The sequence below is a fragment of the Triturus cristatus genome, chromosome 2_1 (genome assembly GCF_964204655.1).
Source record: "Triturus cristatus chromosome 2_1, aTriCri1.1, whole genome shotgun sequence".
In the NCBI taxonomy this organism is placed as follows: Eukaryota; Metazoa; Chordata; class Amphibia; order Caudata; family Salamandridae; genus Triturus; species Triturus cristatus.
This window is the reverse complement of record NC_140581.1, coordinates 859,037,782-859,051,583: the sequence shown is the minus strand read 5'-3', so window position 1 is coordinate 859,051,583 and position 13,802 is coordinate 859,037,782. Positions and strand designations below refer to the sequence as shown.

At 43.9% G+C, this 13,802-nt stretch overlaps 1 protein-coding gene across 1 annotated transcript in view; it reads left to right on the top strand.

Moving 5' to 3' along the window:
• DMRT1 (doublesex and mab-3 related transcription factor 1) overlaps window positions 1–13,802 on the top strand; it is a 765,474-nt gene that overhangs the window by 534,626 nt on the left and 217,046 nt on the right. The window contains exon 4 of the mRNA XM_085640788.1: window positions 13,139–13,298. Within this exon, the coding sequence (XP_085496914.1) occupies window positions 13,139–13,298 (160 nt within the window). The remainder of the gene's footprint in view (window positions 1–13,138; window positions 13,299–13,802) is intronic.

Below are 13,802 nucleotides of genomic sequence, written 5' to 3'. Positions count from 1 at the left end.
TTGGTCTTCGGAGAGGTTAGATTTACTATTCCCACTCCAGTCTAATCAACAGTAGAGAGAGCGTTTGACTTCAGATGGGTTAGATTTAATATTCCCACTCCAATGTATGCAGCAGTAGAGAAAGTGTTGGGGGTTCGGAGAGGTTCAATTTACTATACCTACTCCAGTCTAAGCAACAGTAGAGAACATGTTGGATTTCCGAGGGGTTTGATTTGTTATTCACACTCCAGTCTGAGCAACAATAGGGAAAGTTGTGGACTTTGGAAGGGTTCGGTTTACTATTCCCATTCCAGTCAAAACAGCAGTAGGGAAAGTGTTTTGGCCTTCGGAGGGGTTACATTTACCATTCCCGCTCCATTCTAAGCTACAGTAGGAAAAGTCTTAAAATTCAGAAGGGTTACATATATCAGCGACAAAAAAAAGCATTGTCTGATGGAATTTCTTTTTCATTTTCTAACATTTTTAGTCACAGTTTATGTCAGTTGGGAGGACAATGAAGCGTTGTCATCGGCAAAGCTTATGAATGTGCTTACTTAATGGGGGTGAAAGTCTCCACTCGAGTCGAGTTTACACTAGTGTACATTATTTTCCCATTATTCTTAGAAGTTCCCAGTCCTGAGGAGACCCCTTAAAGGATAAGGGTCGAAGCGTGTTGATATACATCTCACATGGGTACTGGGCTTGGAGAACTCCAGGGGACCTGCAGCAAAGGGAGCTCTATAACTGAGATAGGCCCCCAGGGACTTGCCATCCAGCCCCCCCTCCCTCCCCCATAGTCTCTCTGTGATGTAACAGGGAGAGCGCGACTTTAGAAATTTGATTACATGGATACTGATCGTGCAGTTTTAGTGTGTTGAATGGAACTGGCTTACTAAAGTGTTAATGACAGGTTGGTTGCACGCATATTCACAGAGAGGGACAGAGGGCTTGATAGGTCCAGCATACGAGCCCCAACCAGTAACTTATTAACTAAAGAGTATGCTGTTCATAAAGGGGCCGGGCGGTTGTGAGAGGGACAGGGGGCAAGGAATAGCAAAGTGTCAGACCAAGACAGTTGTCAGTAGATACTAGGAAAGGTGGTGTAGTACTGATCCGGGGATAGCTCCAATAAGGAGCAAGAGCCCTCACACACCCCAAGGGGTGTCATGCTTCATTATAGGGCCGACGCTGCAATGCCCAACGGTCCCTGCAGGGGGGCTCTTTGCCGGAGGTCTTCTCTGTTTTTGCCATTTGTGAAGCCAGATGGTTCGTGTGAGAGCTACCTATGTGTAGTGAGTAGAGGTGGGATAAAGTGAAATGTGATTTAAGAATGGCTCCTGGATTCTCCCCCAAAAATGTATTAAGTGAGTACCTGGACCATGAATAAAATAATCGTGAACTGAGTGGGAAGAATTAGGTCCGTGTCAGTTCAAGTGAATGGTGCAAAGGATCGGGGTTGACATGTTTCTTGCCTTCAATAAAGTCCAAAGAGATCTCGGCAATTCTTCAGGACCTATAAACCTCGTCGACTCTTGATGGGATGGCAAATAGTGTGGAAAAAAAGTCACGTCCCCTTATGTAAGGATTCTGTAGTAGTCCTAAGTGTGTGAAGACAAACAACACACACATTCATGTGAGACGTAAAAATTGGGCATACCTTCTGGAAACAATTAGCATCAGAAGGTAAAGGTGAATGGACCCCAGCAGGGACTAGCCGGTGTGCTCGCTAAATTGTGCCAGGAGAACCAAATGCGGTCCTTGAAGATCCCGGTATGGCACCTACCCTATGCCGGCTGTCTCGCGGTTGGTTGCACGCAAATGGCACTGATGGGCAATCATATTTTGTACTAATTTATTTCGCATCGATTTTTATAAATACATGTTTATTTTTTAATATATGATCAATTGATGTGTATGATAACAGCAAACTAATGTTAGGCTGATTCTGAAAATATGTAATGAAGTAAATGTATTTTTGTGCTTATATGAACATGAGATTGATTGTCATTGCCATGATAAAATAATATGATAAATACTATCACAAGAGGTTTATGTGGTTTATGAATCAACATAATAATAGGGCTGACGTAGAAACTAGGTCAGGGAAAGGGATGGCGTAATATACCATTGTCACAGTCATGGTAGCGCCGTTTGTGAGTGGCTTCAGCGACAACATCCTTTTTTTATTTTACATTTTACACACTGATTTTAACACAACACTGTAGTGCGTGCTTCATAAGTAGTAAATACATAATTAAGCAACTTTAGTTACATTTTTAAATACATCTTCTGCTGATAGGTGTGTGTTTGCTTAATGTGCTGATAGTAATGCAGGAGAGTGAGTTGCCTTATGCTTTTTGATAGTTTCTTATTGTTTATTTTTATTTTTATTGTTATTGGTCAGCATGCAATGAAATTGAACTCTGCTTTGCCTCGTCCATACCCAACCATCAAATAACTGCTACCCTCCACCTAAGGTACAACATAACTGTACACACTGCATCTCTCAGCTATGTTACAAACTTAGGAACATATTTCCTGCCTCTCTAAGATAAAGGGAAGATAAGTAGAGTAGCAGAATGTTGTCTCCTTCCTGAAACAAACACTTGGAGAGGAGTCCATGTGGCAAAGAGTGTGCTATTGGTGGCAATTATGCAACGTCATAAAATAAAATGATGGACGGAGTGTTGAAACTTTTTAAACACCCCCAGTCACAGATCTGGGTTTCATCCATTGTAATTTTGTTGGCCACGTCACCCCAGTTTGGACCCAGCCATGTCCATATCAGTCTTGATCCTGCTCCCCATGGGAACAGTCCAGTCTGAACTGCCAGGCCAGGTCCTCCCTGGGCCGCAAACAAGCATCCTGGGACCAGTTTCGGGGTATCACCCCATATCAGCCAGGCTAGCTTGAATCCAGTAGTGCAGCGAGCAAGCCACTAAGGGCGCATATAGCAACATCACAAAATAAGATAGTTTGGGCTGGACTGTTCCCATGGAGAGCAGGGTCAAGACTAATTTGCACATGGCTTGGTCCCAACTGGGTTGGCGAGCAGAAAAATGATGGATTAATCCCAGATCTGTCACTAAGGGTGAATGTTTGATTTGTTCAGGGTTCAGTCCATCATCTGTTCTTTTTGCTTTTGTCGCCCTAAGTGGTAAGGGTATGCTCAGACATGGGTCCTGTGCTCGCTGTGCCACTGGATTCAAGTTAGCTAGGCTGATGAGGGTTGATATCCCAAAACCGATCACGGTATGCTTGTTTTCGGTCCAGGGAGGATCTTGCCTGGCCGTTTGGGCTGGACTATTCCCATGGGGAGCAGGGTCAGGGCTGATTTACTTATGGATGGGTCCAAACTGGGGTGGCGTGGTGAGCGAAACAGTTATATATTATACACAGATCTGTTACTGGGGGGGAATGTTTGATTTGTTCAGCATTCCGTCCATCATCTTTTCCTATTGATGGCAATTGTAGCAGTAGTGTGGCGTGAGTGGAGGGACAAGGTGCTTGGAGTCATGCCAAGAACTCTTCAGTTGTACTGCTTCTAATTCTGAGGATTGGGTTCACCAACACCATAATGATTATCTTCTGCAGCATACACCACCTCCTGTGTATTCTACAGATGGTTGGATGGTTTGGGGGTGGAGATTCCTATTATTCAGTCTCCTGGGAAATGGTTCCCTGGCTATAGCCTTTTTTCCTCCTTCTGAGAAGTTCTTCCTTCTGACAGTGTTCACAACCATGGCTTTTGCCTACCCTGCACTCTCCGTTCCACACCAGCACAGTATATTGCTCTTTTGGTTCATGTTCCCAGGAACCTCGGAATTGACCTGACAGTGAGCCAGTCGCCTTACTGTTGGACGCCCTCAGCCACTGATTTAGATTCACTGGCTGCATCAGTACCAGCTGGCAGGGAACAAAAAGTGAAGTGGCAGGGGAGAGGGGGGATCACGCGCGGGGAGGATTACAAAAAATAAAAATACATACATTCTCGCCGAGTCCGCAGCCACTTCTCCTCCGTCGTGTTGTCCCTCGTCTCTCCGGAACCAGGAAGCTCCCAGGCTCCCTCTCCTGACCAATCGCAATGCTGCAATGGCGCTCATATGGGGACTGGGAGGCTTTGCATGTTCCTCACCAGGGTGTGTAATGCAGCCTGGTGAGGAACATGCAAACTGTGCATGACTGGTTGAAGCGCCCCGACAGGGCCGTCCAAGCAGTCATGAACCCTTTGGAGTGTGCAGCAACCACTAGTCCTCCTGGACGTCACAGGAGCAGAGCCCCACCCAACTTTGCCGAACATAAATAAATGATAATAACAGATATAACTGCTGCTATTATGATGATTTTTTTTTTTTTACACTGCTGCGTGAGCAGTGGGCGACGATCCACCACCTTAGCAGAGAAGCCACCACTGGGCTGCGTAAATTCAGCAGATGCATGCCACGTATCTAGACTCTTCTCATGGACATGTTCCTCAATAGCTACAAAGCTGGAAATGCTGCTGGACCACTTCGCTCTAGTCAGCGCAGACACGGGACCCTGTTGCACGTTTTTAGATTCGTTGAGCGCAGGTGTTGCATTCCTCTTCTTTCAAAGATTTACATCCATCTGACATGATTTAGGATGGTCATCTCTAGATTCGGAGGGAGTTTTATATTGGCCTTTGGTTCTTTCCAAGATTCCCTTCAGGTGGTCGTTATTGGTTGTGAGGATACTTCTTAAGGTTCCTTCGGGCTTCTGCTGTCATTTAGTTCCCTTTCACAAATTGTGTACTTGCTGCATGTCTTCTAGTTTTCTTCTGTTTTGGTTCTCTTGTGTGCCCAGCTTCATTTGCCTGCCTTACATCTGTTGGCTTCCCTGAGTTGTTACCCTTGTCAGTGGTTACCCACGGTCAGATTAGAGAAGGAAGCTGGAGATGGCCTCAGAAACTCATTTGAGATTTTTCTGAATATTTCTTTGCGTTGCCCCAGTTGAGCTGTTACCTTTGTTTGTGTCCCCATATTTAATATTTAAGTGTCTTATTAGGATTTGCGACCCACAGTAGTTTTAGACACCAGACAAATGAGTTGTCGTGTTTGCCCCATTCTCTTTGGTGATACACAAAATGTCCTTAGTGACAGACTCACACTGACACAGTTCTATGTCCAGCCCAATAAACATCCGGTGGTTTGACATATTCTAATGACTTTTAGACAGTGCAACAACTTGAATGGGACCAAGGTCTCCAATTGACTCCCACGCAGAGAAAATAGTTATCAAGCCTGTCAGTGTGCAGTAGAAAACACACAAGACTCCTGACACACGGAAGGTGTTCTGCACGTGAGTCCGGCCGGACTGCCACGCCTTGCATGTTATGCGTCCATTTCACAGTCAAGGAGAGGATTTAGTTGGGGTTTTTATGCAGCCTGTCTGCTGCTGCGAGTCCAGCTTTTCAATCAGCTTTTAATGCTTCATGATAATCTTGTGGCTAGAGCAGCCATTTTGTTTCGAATTGTTACCAGGAGTATTTTATTTCACTTGTTTTACAGTTCATGAGTTGCTTGGCGTAGATATATATATTTTTTATTTTCTAAGTATGGCATAGATTTGATTATTGCCATGGCGCCCACTTGTGAAAATGATCTCAAGTCTGCGTTCTTTATATCCATTTACTTTCAGCCATTGTCCCTTTGTGTAGCAAATGAAAAACAACTGCTCATAGCTTACTGAATAACATCATCATCTACAGTTGAATCAACAGGCATTTAGTTGTGAATAAATATGAGCTACCATATTGCTTTTTATAGATGTTTCCTGTGGATCAGGTTAAATTGGCAGAGGGTACAAGATATTCACAATTGTACCCATTTCCTGAAAGATGTATGGCGACTGACTTCTTACCATTACTTTAATGTTGGCGACCTCTAGGCATACACAGACAACAAAGCAACGAGTCATTTGCATGTGTGACTTAAATGTGACCCGATATAGAATCACCCTATTAGGGTTTAATTTGGCAGAATTTAGTTATTTTCTGTGCTTTCCAGAAAGAACCAGTTCCTGGTAAAGTTGGGTTTCCTCTACCTGGCCTATTGCATTGTGTGCCCTAAATTGGTTTGTAATTATTAGGTATGTCGGATACAGATAATGGCCCATGGAGAGTCTACAGAGCATTTACAAGCAGTGCCTTTGCTGTATAATTGCGTGTAATCAGATCTTTGTAAAGGTGTATTGAGGGCACATTGTCTACTCAGCGATAATCTTAGGTGAGTGACCTGAGACGTTTTACAAAAGATGAAACAATAGTCAGGGACGCCTTCCCTCTTTCTCATTTAACTTCCTGCTTTTTAATTATTCTTCATTTCTTTGTGATTCTAACCCTCTGTGTTTTTTCGGTGCCATTTATTATGAGGAGAAACAATTGTGATACCAGTGATACATTCATTAAGGCTTTTATGTCGAACATAAATCACTTATGCTTGGCAAACTCACCCTGTGTTACACACTGCTGTTGTTATTTCCAGATGTCACCCTGGATTGGATAAAACAATTTACCTGACCAACCATACAAAAAGGGTTTTTTACTTTTACTGTTTTGTCACCAGGTTTGAAGCGTAACTGAACCGAATTTGGTTGCGGTACAAGGGGCATGGACAAGGGACGTTCTAAACTATGATTTCATTTGCAAGTAGAAGAGGCTTAGTTAAAATATACTTACAAGATGAGATCAGTTGGCACTACCTCATTATACTGAGATGGAGTTGGTCAAAATCGTCTATGGAAACATAGTCAAGAAACAGTAGTGTAGAAGATGGACATAAGGTGCTCCTGCCCCAGCATCTCGTGCTCTCGGCAAGCCAAGTTTGCAGGTTAGTTTTGTATTGACGACATGTTGGGCTGGCAGCTTTTCATTTTTGGAATAACAAACACACGTTAAAAATTATATTGATGTACACGTGGAATGGCAAAAAGGCAGAATAGAGACATATTCGTGTTGGTGAATAAGGTAAAGTATAAAAAGCATAAGTAGGGATAGGTTATCACCCATGCATAGAAAATGTCTTTGAAGTATTTTTCTTGCTTGCATTGGTGGGCACCATTCGTGAAGTATTCCAAAATGTCTCCTTCATTCTGGAACTTGTTTACTGCTGCTCCTTTTTGGTCTGGTGTTAGCCAAGACCTTTTGGTTTTAAGAAATTTTATAGAGCGGGACAGGTGAAGTGAACCCTTCTCCTGAAATTCCACCATCTTGAGATGTTGAGAAAACCTCCAGTCGGACTAGGGTAGTGCATCTTTCCACAGGAAGTGGTCACTAGAGGGTGTAGACACCTTAAAGGTATGTAGCCCATTGGCTACTACCTGTCTCCCCTTGTAATGCCCCTAAATTCAGTATTTAGGTGGCTCCCCGAGACATGAACCACAGATTCATCGGACCAAAGAAAACCAGGACAAAGAAGACCTGCTGCACGAGAACTGAAGCCCTGCCGCAGAAAAAAAAGGTGCCAAACCCTGCCTGTTGCTCCAAGGACTCGACAATCACTGCCTGCTGTGTCGTCCTGAGCCTACAAGAACTCCAAGAAACCCAGAGCACCTACAACCTTTGAGAAATCGCCGAGAAGCTCCCTCAGAGTGAAGGTATCATTCCCCTGCACCCTGCAGGCACCAATCCCGTGAAGTCCGGTTTGTCAACTTGCTTCCCTTCCGATGACCTCAACACAGCACCGAAGCAAGAAGAGGTACAACAGCTCCAGATCTGCCTCCCCACCACGTTTGGAGCCTCCAAGATCCACCAGAGCCACGGTGTACCGATACCCGGGTTAGCGGACCCCCAATGGTAAAAACCAAGAAGAATAGTCTACTCCGGACTCCCAAAGCATCAGAAGCAAGCACCCATTGAGGGACATCGAGACACCCAAGGCCCTCTTCCTGAGTAGCCCAGCTGTCCGAGATCACCTGTCGAAGTTGCCTGCTCCTGACCGCGAGGACCCGGAAGAAGCATGACACCCTGCTGACCTGTTCGCTCTGCACCCGGCCCCAGCACTGACTGACTCGCTCTGATCCTGTGGTCCCCAGGCCCATGTGACATCGTCCAAGGATACCCACCAGACTTACCAGTGAGTCCACCTGTGCAGTGCATTTTCAAGTGCCCTCCTTCATCTTTGCGCACAAGTTTCCAAGACCCTCAGCACTCTTCTGCCCGATCTGGGACATTTCAGAACTTCTCCTGCTAGAACTTTGGACCTGGTCCTGACATCGTCCTAAAAGGTGAAGGTGAACTTCGTGAAAGCATTGCCTGATTTTATATGCATTTTTCCTCTTTTTCCCCTATTGATTCCTATGGTGCGTAACTGCGCACTAAAGTGATATATTTTCAGAAGTTTGAAAAATCGTAACTCTGAAAGTACTTACCTTAGAACTGTGTTCCTGGTCTTAAAAAAAGACAATAAAATCGACTTTATTTTTTAAAATTTGTCTCAGATTTATTCTTGAGTGTGTGTCTCATTTATTACCTCTGTAAGTACAACAAATGCTTAGCACTACCCTTTTATAAGCCTGACTGCTCGCCCACGCTACCACAAAAAGAGAATTAGAATTATCTGCTTTACCTCTGTGTACCATTTGGGGATTCTCTGGACTCTGCACAGTGTGCCTCTTTTTAGTATACCATATAGAGAGACAGCTTCCTACACAGGCCCACTGAGACACTCATTCAACCACTTACAGACCCATTCTGAGACTCATGCACCCACTCACAGGCCCACACAGACACACACACCCACTCACAGACCCACTCAGATACTCACACACCCACTCACAGACCCACTCAGATACTCATGCACCCACTCATAAACTCTTAGAAAACACTTTCACTCACTTCATGATGCCATGAGTGATGTCATTTGAGATCTCATCAGTGATGTCACTGACCATGTCATGAGTGATATAATATGTGAGGTCATAAACAGTGCATTGTGGGGGCGTATGTTATAGTCAGCTCAGGTAATTCTCAGGCCACTTTGGAAGCCTTTTTGTAGTTTTTGTGTGTTGGCTTTTTACTCAGGAGGAGTCTGTGAGCTGGAAGCTGAAACACACAAAGGAACATTGTAGAATGGTTGTTGTTGGTAATTGTTAGTAGTGTGTTTGGGATTTGGTAAAGAGAACTATATATTACACTGGATGCCCTTCAATTTAGACATGCTAATTTCTACTGAGCTTTTTAATGAACTTGTACAATGGTGTTTGAAGGACTGGACCAAACTGAACAGCACCTTCATTACTTTAGTAAGTCACGTCATAGGTAGTGGTATTTTAGCTATCATTTGTTTTTTCAGCTTTTTTACGTTACATTGAGGAGGCTTTGTTGCATTGCTTGACTGATATTGTTATGAAGATTAAATCGGAGGACATTCTCTTCGCTTGCAAATAGGAAGGACGTCAATGACATGGCACATTTTCCCATATATTGTCTGTGCTTATCGGTTGACTATAAATTTGTAAGACTTTTAAAATATTATTAGAACACAGTTTGTCCTAGATAGCAAGGCAGCACTCAGGGCCCGCCTTTAGCATGTGCTAGATATGCTCATGCCCAAGGCACATACCTTTAGAGTGGCAAAGCAGCTGCCTGCAGCATTGTTCTTATGACCTGGAAAAGTGCATTTAAACATTGTTTCTGGAGGATGCTGGTGCCCATGTCTGCTTTTTGACTGCTTTTATTGCCATGGCTCTTCTTCTCTCGCCCCCTCATTTCCCCCCTTCCTCTCCCGTGATTTCAGCACAGAGACTGTTAAAGAGAGCGAATGGGAGGGGATACAAATTTGGTTTTGCCCAGGGCGCTTTGAGCAAAGGCCAGCTCTAGTAACACTTTATTTAGTTATTTAGGAATTTATAAAGCGCACAGCTAGCCCCAACGGTGGTGTCCCGGCGCTGAGGCAGACAATAGGTGACCAGGCGCAGAGAAGAGAACTAGCGGTTGGTGAACAACCAGGTTTTCAAGACACGTCGAAAAATAGGTTCTGACTGATGAGCGGATGGAGAGTGGCAGGGCATTCCAGAGTTTAGAGGTTATGACCGCAAAGGCCTTGCCACCTGTTCTTGTCTTGCGAAAACGGGGGATAGCGAGGAGACGATGGTGGTTAGATCTAAGGGTCCGGTCGTGATGATAGTGCTTGAGTCTAGCTCTCCGGTACGCAGGACCAAGGTCCCCGGAATGCTCTGAATGCCAGTGTAAGAGCCTTGAATTCAGTGCGTTTAATCATCGGTAACCAGTGTAGATTCCTAAGATGGGGGGTAATCGAGCGGCGGAAAGGAATTTTACAAATCACTCTGGCCACAGCGTTTTGTATAACCTGCAGATGCCGAATCAAATAGGCGGGGGGCCCAGATAGAGACTGTTGGTGTAGTCCAAGTGGGATGTAACTAAAGCATGAATTACCGTCCGACGGGACTCCAGGTGGAGGAAGTTGTAGGAATTTCCGCAACATGCGAAGCTTTCCAAAGCATGAGGAGGACACCATTCTGATTTGGGTTTTGCAAGAAAGTTCATTGTCTAATCTGAAGCTGAGATTTCTCACAGAGTCAACAGGCTTGGGGGGAGGATTCATCTCTGACGGCCACCAAAACGCCGGGGGTGGGGCGGAGTTTTTTGGTTAAAAAAGAGTACCTCGGTTTTGTCTGAGTTAAGCTTGAGACAGTTCAATGACATCTAAGCCGAGATGTTACTCAGGCAGTTTCTAAAGTTAGAAAATGGCGCTTTGGAATGCTCTTTGAAAGAGAACACCGGTTGGGTGTCATCCGCGTAGGAGATCACCCTCACCCCGCAGGATTCTACCAGCGTGGCAAGAGGTGATAGGTAGGCGTTAAAAAGGAGAAGGCTCAAGGCCGAGGCTTGAGGGACCCCGTAGAACAGGGGTTTATCGTCAGAGATAAAAGGATGAAGAAAGACTTGTTGAAGCCGGCTTCCCAGAAAGGACCGGATCCAGGACAGGGTCGTGCCCTGAATACCCATGTCACTTAACCTATCCAGAAGGATAGGGTGGGCAACCGTATTGACCGCCGCTGACAGATCAAGTAGCACCAGCATAGCTGCTTTGCCCAAATCGAAGCTCTCAAGGATACTCTTGGAAACTTCAAAGAGGGCGGTCTTAGTACTGTAGCCAGTTCTGAATCCGGACTGAGAGTCATGAAAATGATTCCGAGCTTCCAAGTGAGTGGAAAGTTACTCCTGAACTATTTGTTCGAGAATTTTTGCTGGTGCTGGTAGGAGAGAAATAGGTCTATAATTTTTTTAAACTGCAGGGCCAGCATTTAGTTTTTTGAGGATCGGCACTAGAAAAGCCTGCTTCCATACAGCAGGGAAAGTTCCAGAGCACAAAGAAGAGTTCCAAATTTGGTTCAGTAGGGCGTTGATGCAGGGTGCCAGTAGTTTAAAAATCTGAGCTGGGCACGGATCGCTGGGTGATTCGGATTTAAAGGTAAAAAGTTTTTAGGAGCGAAGCGTCAGAAGAGAGAGGACGGAATGTGGTCATAGGGTAATTGCTGACCGACACGGCAGTTGGCTCAGGATTAGACTGTTGGGGGGGTCAAAGGTGGAATAGATGTCTTGGATTTTGTCCTGAAAGAAATCAGATAGCCCTGTGCACAAGGACATGGTAGGGGGAACTGCACTGGCAGTGACGGCTGGCTTAGTGAATTCTTGTACAATTTTGAAAAGGGTTTTAGTCGAATTCCCCGCTAAGGGCATCTTATTAGTGAAATAGTCTCTCATAATGGTGCGTTTTAGTTTGTGGACATTTTTAAGGGCTTTTTTATATACACTCTTAGCCGCAGGGTCATAGGATAACACTTGCATTCACAGTTGCTCTCTGGGCACTAGTAATGTAATGCCATGGCTGGGCATTCCTTACCCGTGTGGATGTGCTCTCCTCCGTAAATAAATATGGTCAGCTACTGTGCTGCAGTGAATTATGCCATTTTGAACTTAGATATTTGGATTGATAGAAGTTTAGAAGGTGGTATTTTTTTTCTTCTGTTATTTTTCATGGTTCTCAGAACAGTGATATGTGCGTCAACTGTTCATAATTTCTGCATCCATACTGTTTACAAAAAATGTTCCCCTTCACATTCCAAAGCATAACTTAAGGTGCTAGAAGTAGGGGTGGGGCGGTGCAGCAATCCCAGAAATAATTATGCCTGAGTTATGATGGTGAATGAGCAATAAAGATGTCTTTAAAGGTTATTTTATCTTGTCACATTTGCTGTCCTTTCAGAAAGAGAGGTCAAATATAAGGCTGCTTTCTTACAAAAGGCTGCTTATTCTTTTAACATGGAAATTGGCATTTAGCTTTCTTTAACTGTAAAGTGGGAGAATTTTGGAAAGTGAGCGTGGTGTTACTCTTTCTGTTGTGAAAGGAAAGACTGTAGGATGTCATTTTTTCCAACACATAGCAAAATGTAAATACCTATAAATGGATTGTGCAAATGTTTCCAAATGTACCAGCAGGTAGGAAAGGACAAAACCGGTTCTTTGTAATACTCAAATGTGATGGAAACAAATATTTTAATTAGATCAAACAAGTCAAGACACTCTGCTTGGGGATGCCCAAATGACAAATATTCACTAAAAAACGATTTCCACATATTGTTTGTGCACTATATAGTTTTATCAGTAAAATACAGTTGTACCAATTAAGCGGCCATTTCAGTGGAGAATATCCTGTCTGTTAATGACAGTGCTGTAGCACATCATGCTTTAATATTATATTTCGACAGTGTGCGCCAAAGTGCACCACCAGCTAAATACTGCATCCTTATCACTTTCTTGATGAATAGGTGTGTTTTATTTTCTACACTTATTCATTGTGTAAAGCTTGGATTTCTACAATCCCTATGAGTTCAGAGATGTAACTCTGATAGCAGCACCCCCATTCTGAAAATTGTTCCAGCACAACTGAGCATAGCTTAACCACAAGGACTATTTCCTAATGTATTCAATTATAATGTTACTCTATAGCACATATTTTGGTTACCTGCAATTCGATTAATGGACTATTGTGCACAAAGTTTGTTTTTATCGTATATTTAATAGCTATGTTTGTTATAATTCTATCATAGAGGTAGAAGAATAAATGACCGAGGCCTATTGTCTTCCATTTTAAGTTTGCTCTCCTTTTCTTACTAGATGAAGACCCCAGAGGGTCGCTTGTCCAGCCATGTCAGTTCCCAGTACAGGATGCACTCCTATTACCCCGCGGCGGCTTCGTACCTCAGCCAGGGTGCGTGTGTATCTCAGGCGCATGCCTCCGACGAGAGCCCCTCATACACTGAATCAAAAGCACATGGTAAGTACTCTGCTGTCCTCGAACACTACTAACCAGAAGTTGCAAACACGTTGGTTTCCGCTTGGCATTTTTAAATCTATTTTTGTTTTACGTTAGCTCTCAGAATTACAAACCTTTCTTTGTCTGTTATTAGATTAACTTAAATATGTCATGCACGTTGTACTTTTGGTGCTAGGAACGAGGGCACTATTTTTGGGTGGTGTAATCCAAAAAAATACAGAGCATCTGCGATTACAGAGCAAGAATTACATGATATGACTTGTCCCTTGATCAGGGAGCTGCTGCGGTTGATACATTTGTCATCCAGAGAGTGCAAATCCTTCATTTTTTTAAGTTGGTTGAAAGGGATGCCAGTGCGTTCATGCATTACCAGGAACCAGCTGTGTCAGTTGGAGCTTTTTAGCTCTGTGTCCTGAATCTGCCTTGGTACTAGACTGACATCTGAGTACCAAGTGCCACTCTTTATCACTTAACCATCTATTTTAAGAAGGATACAAGTCTAGG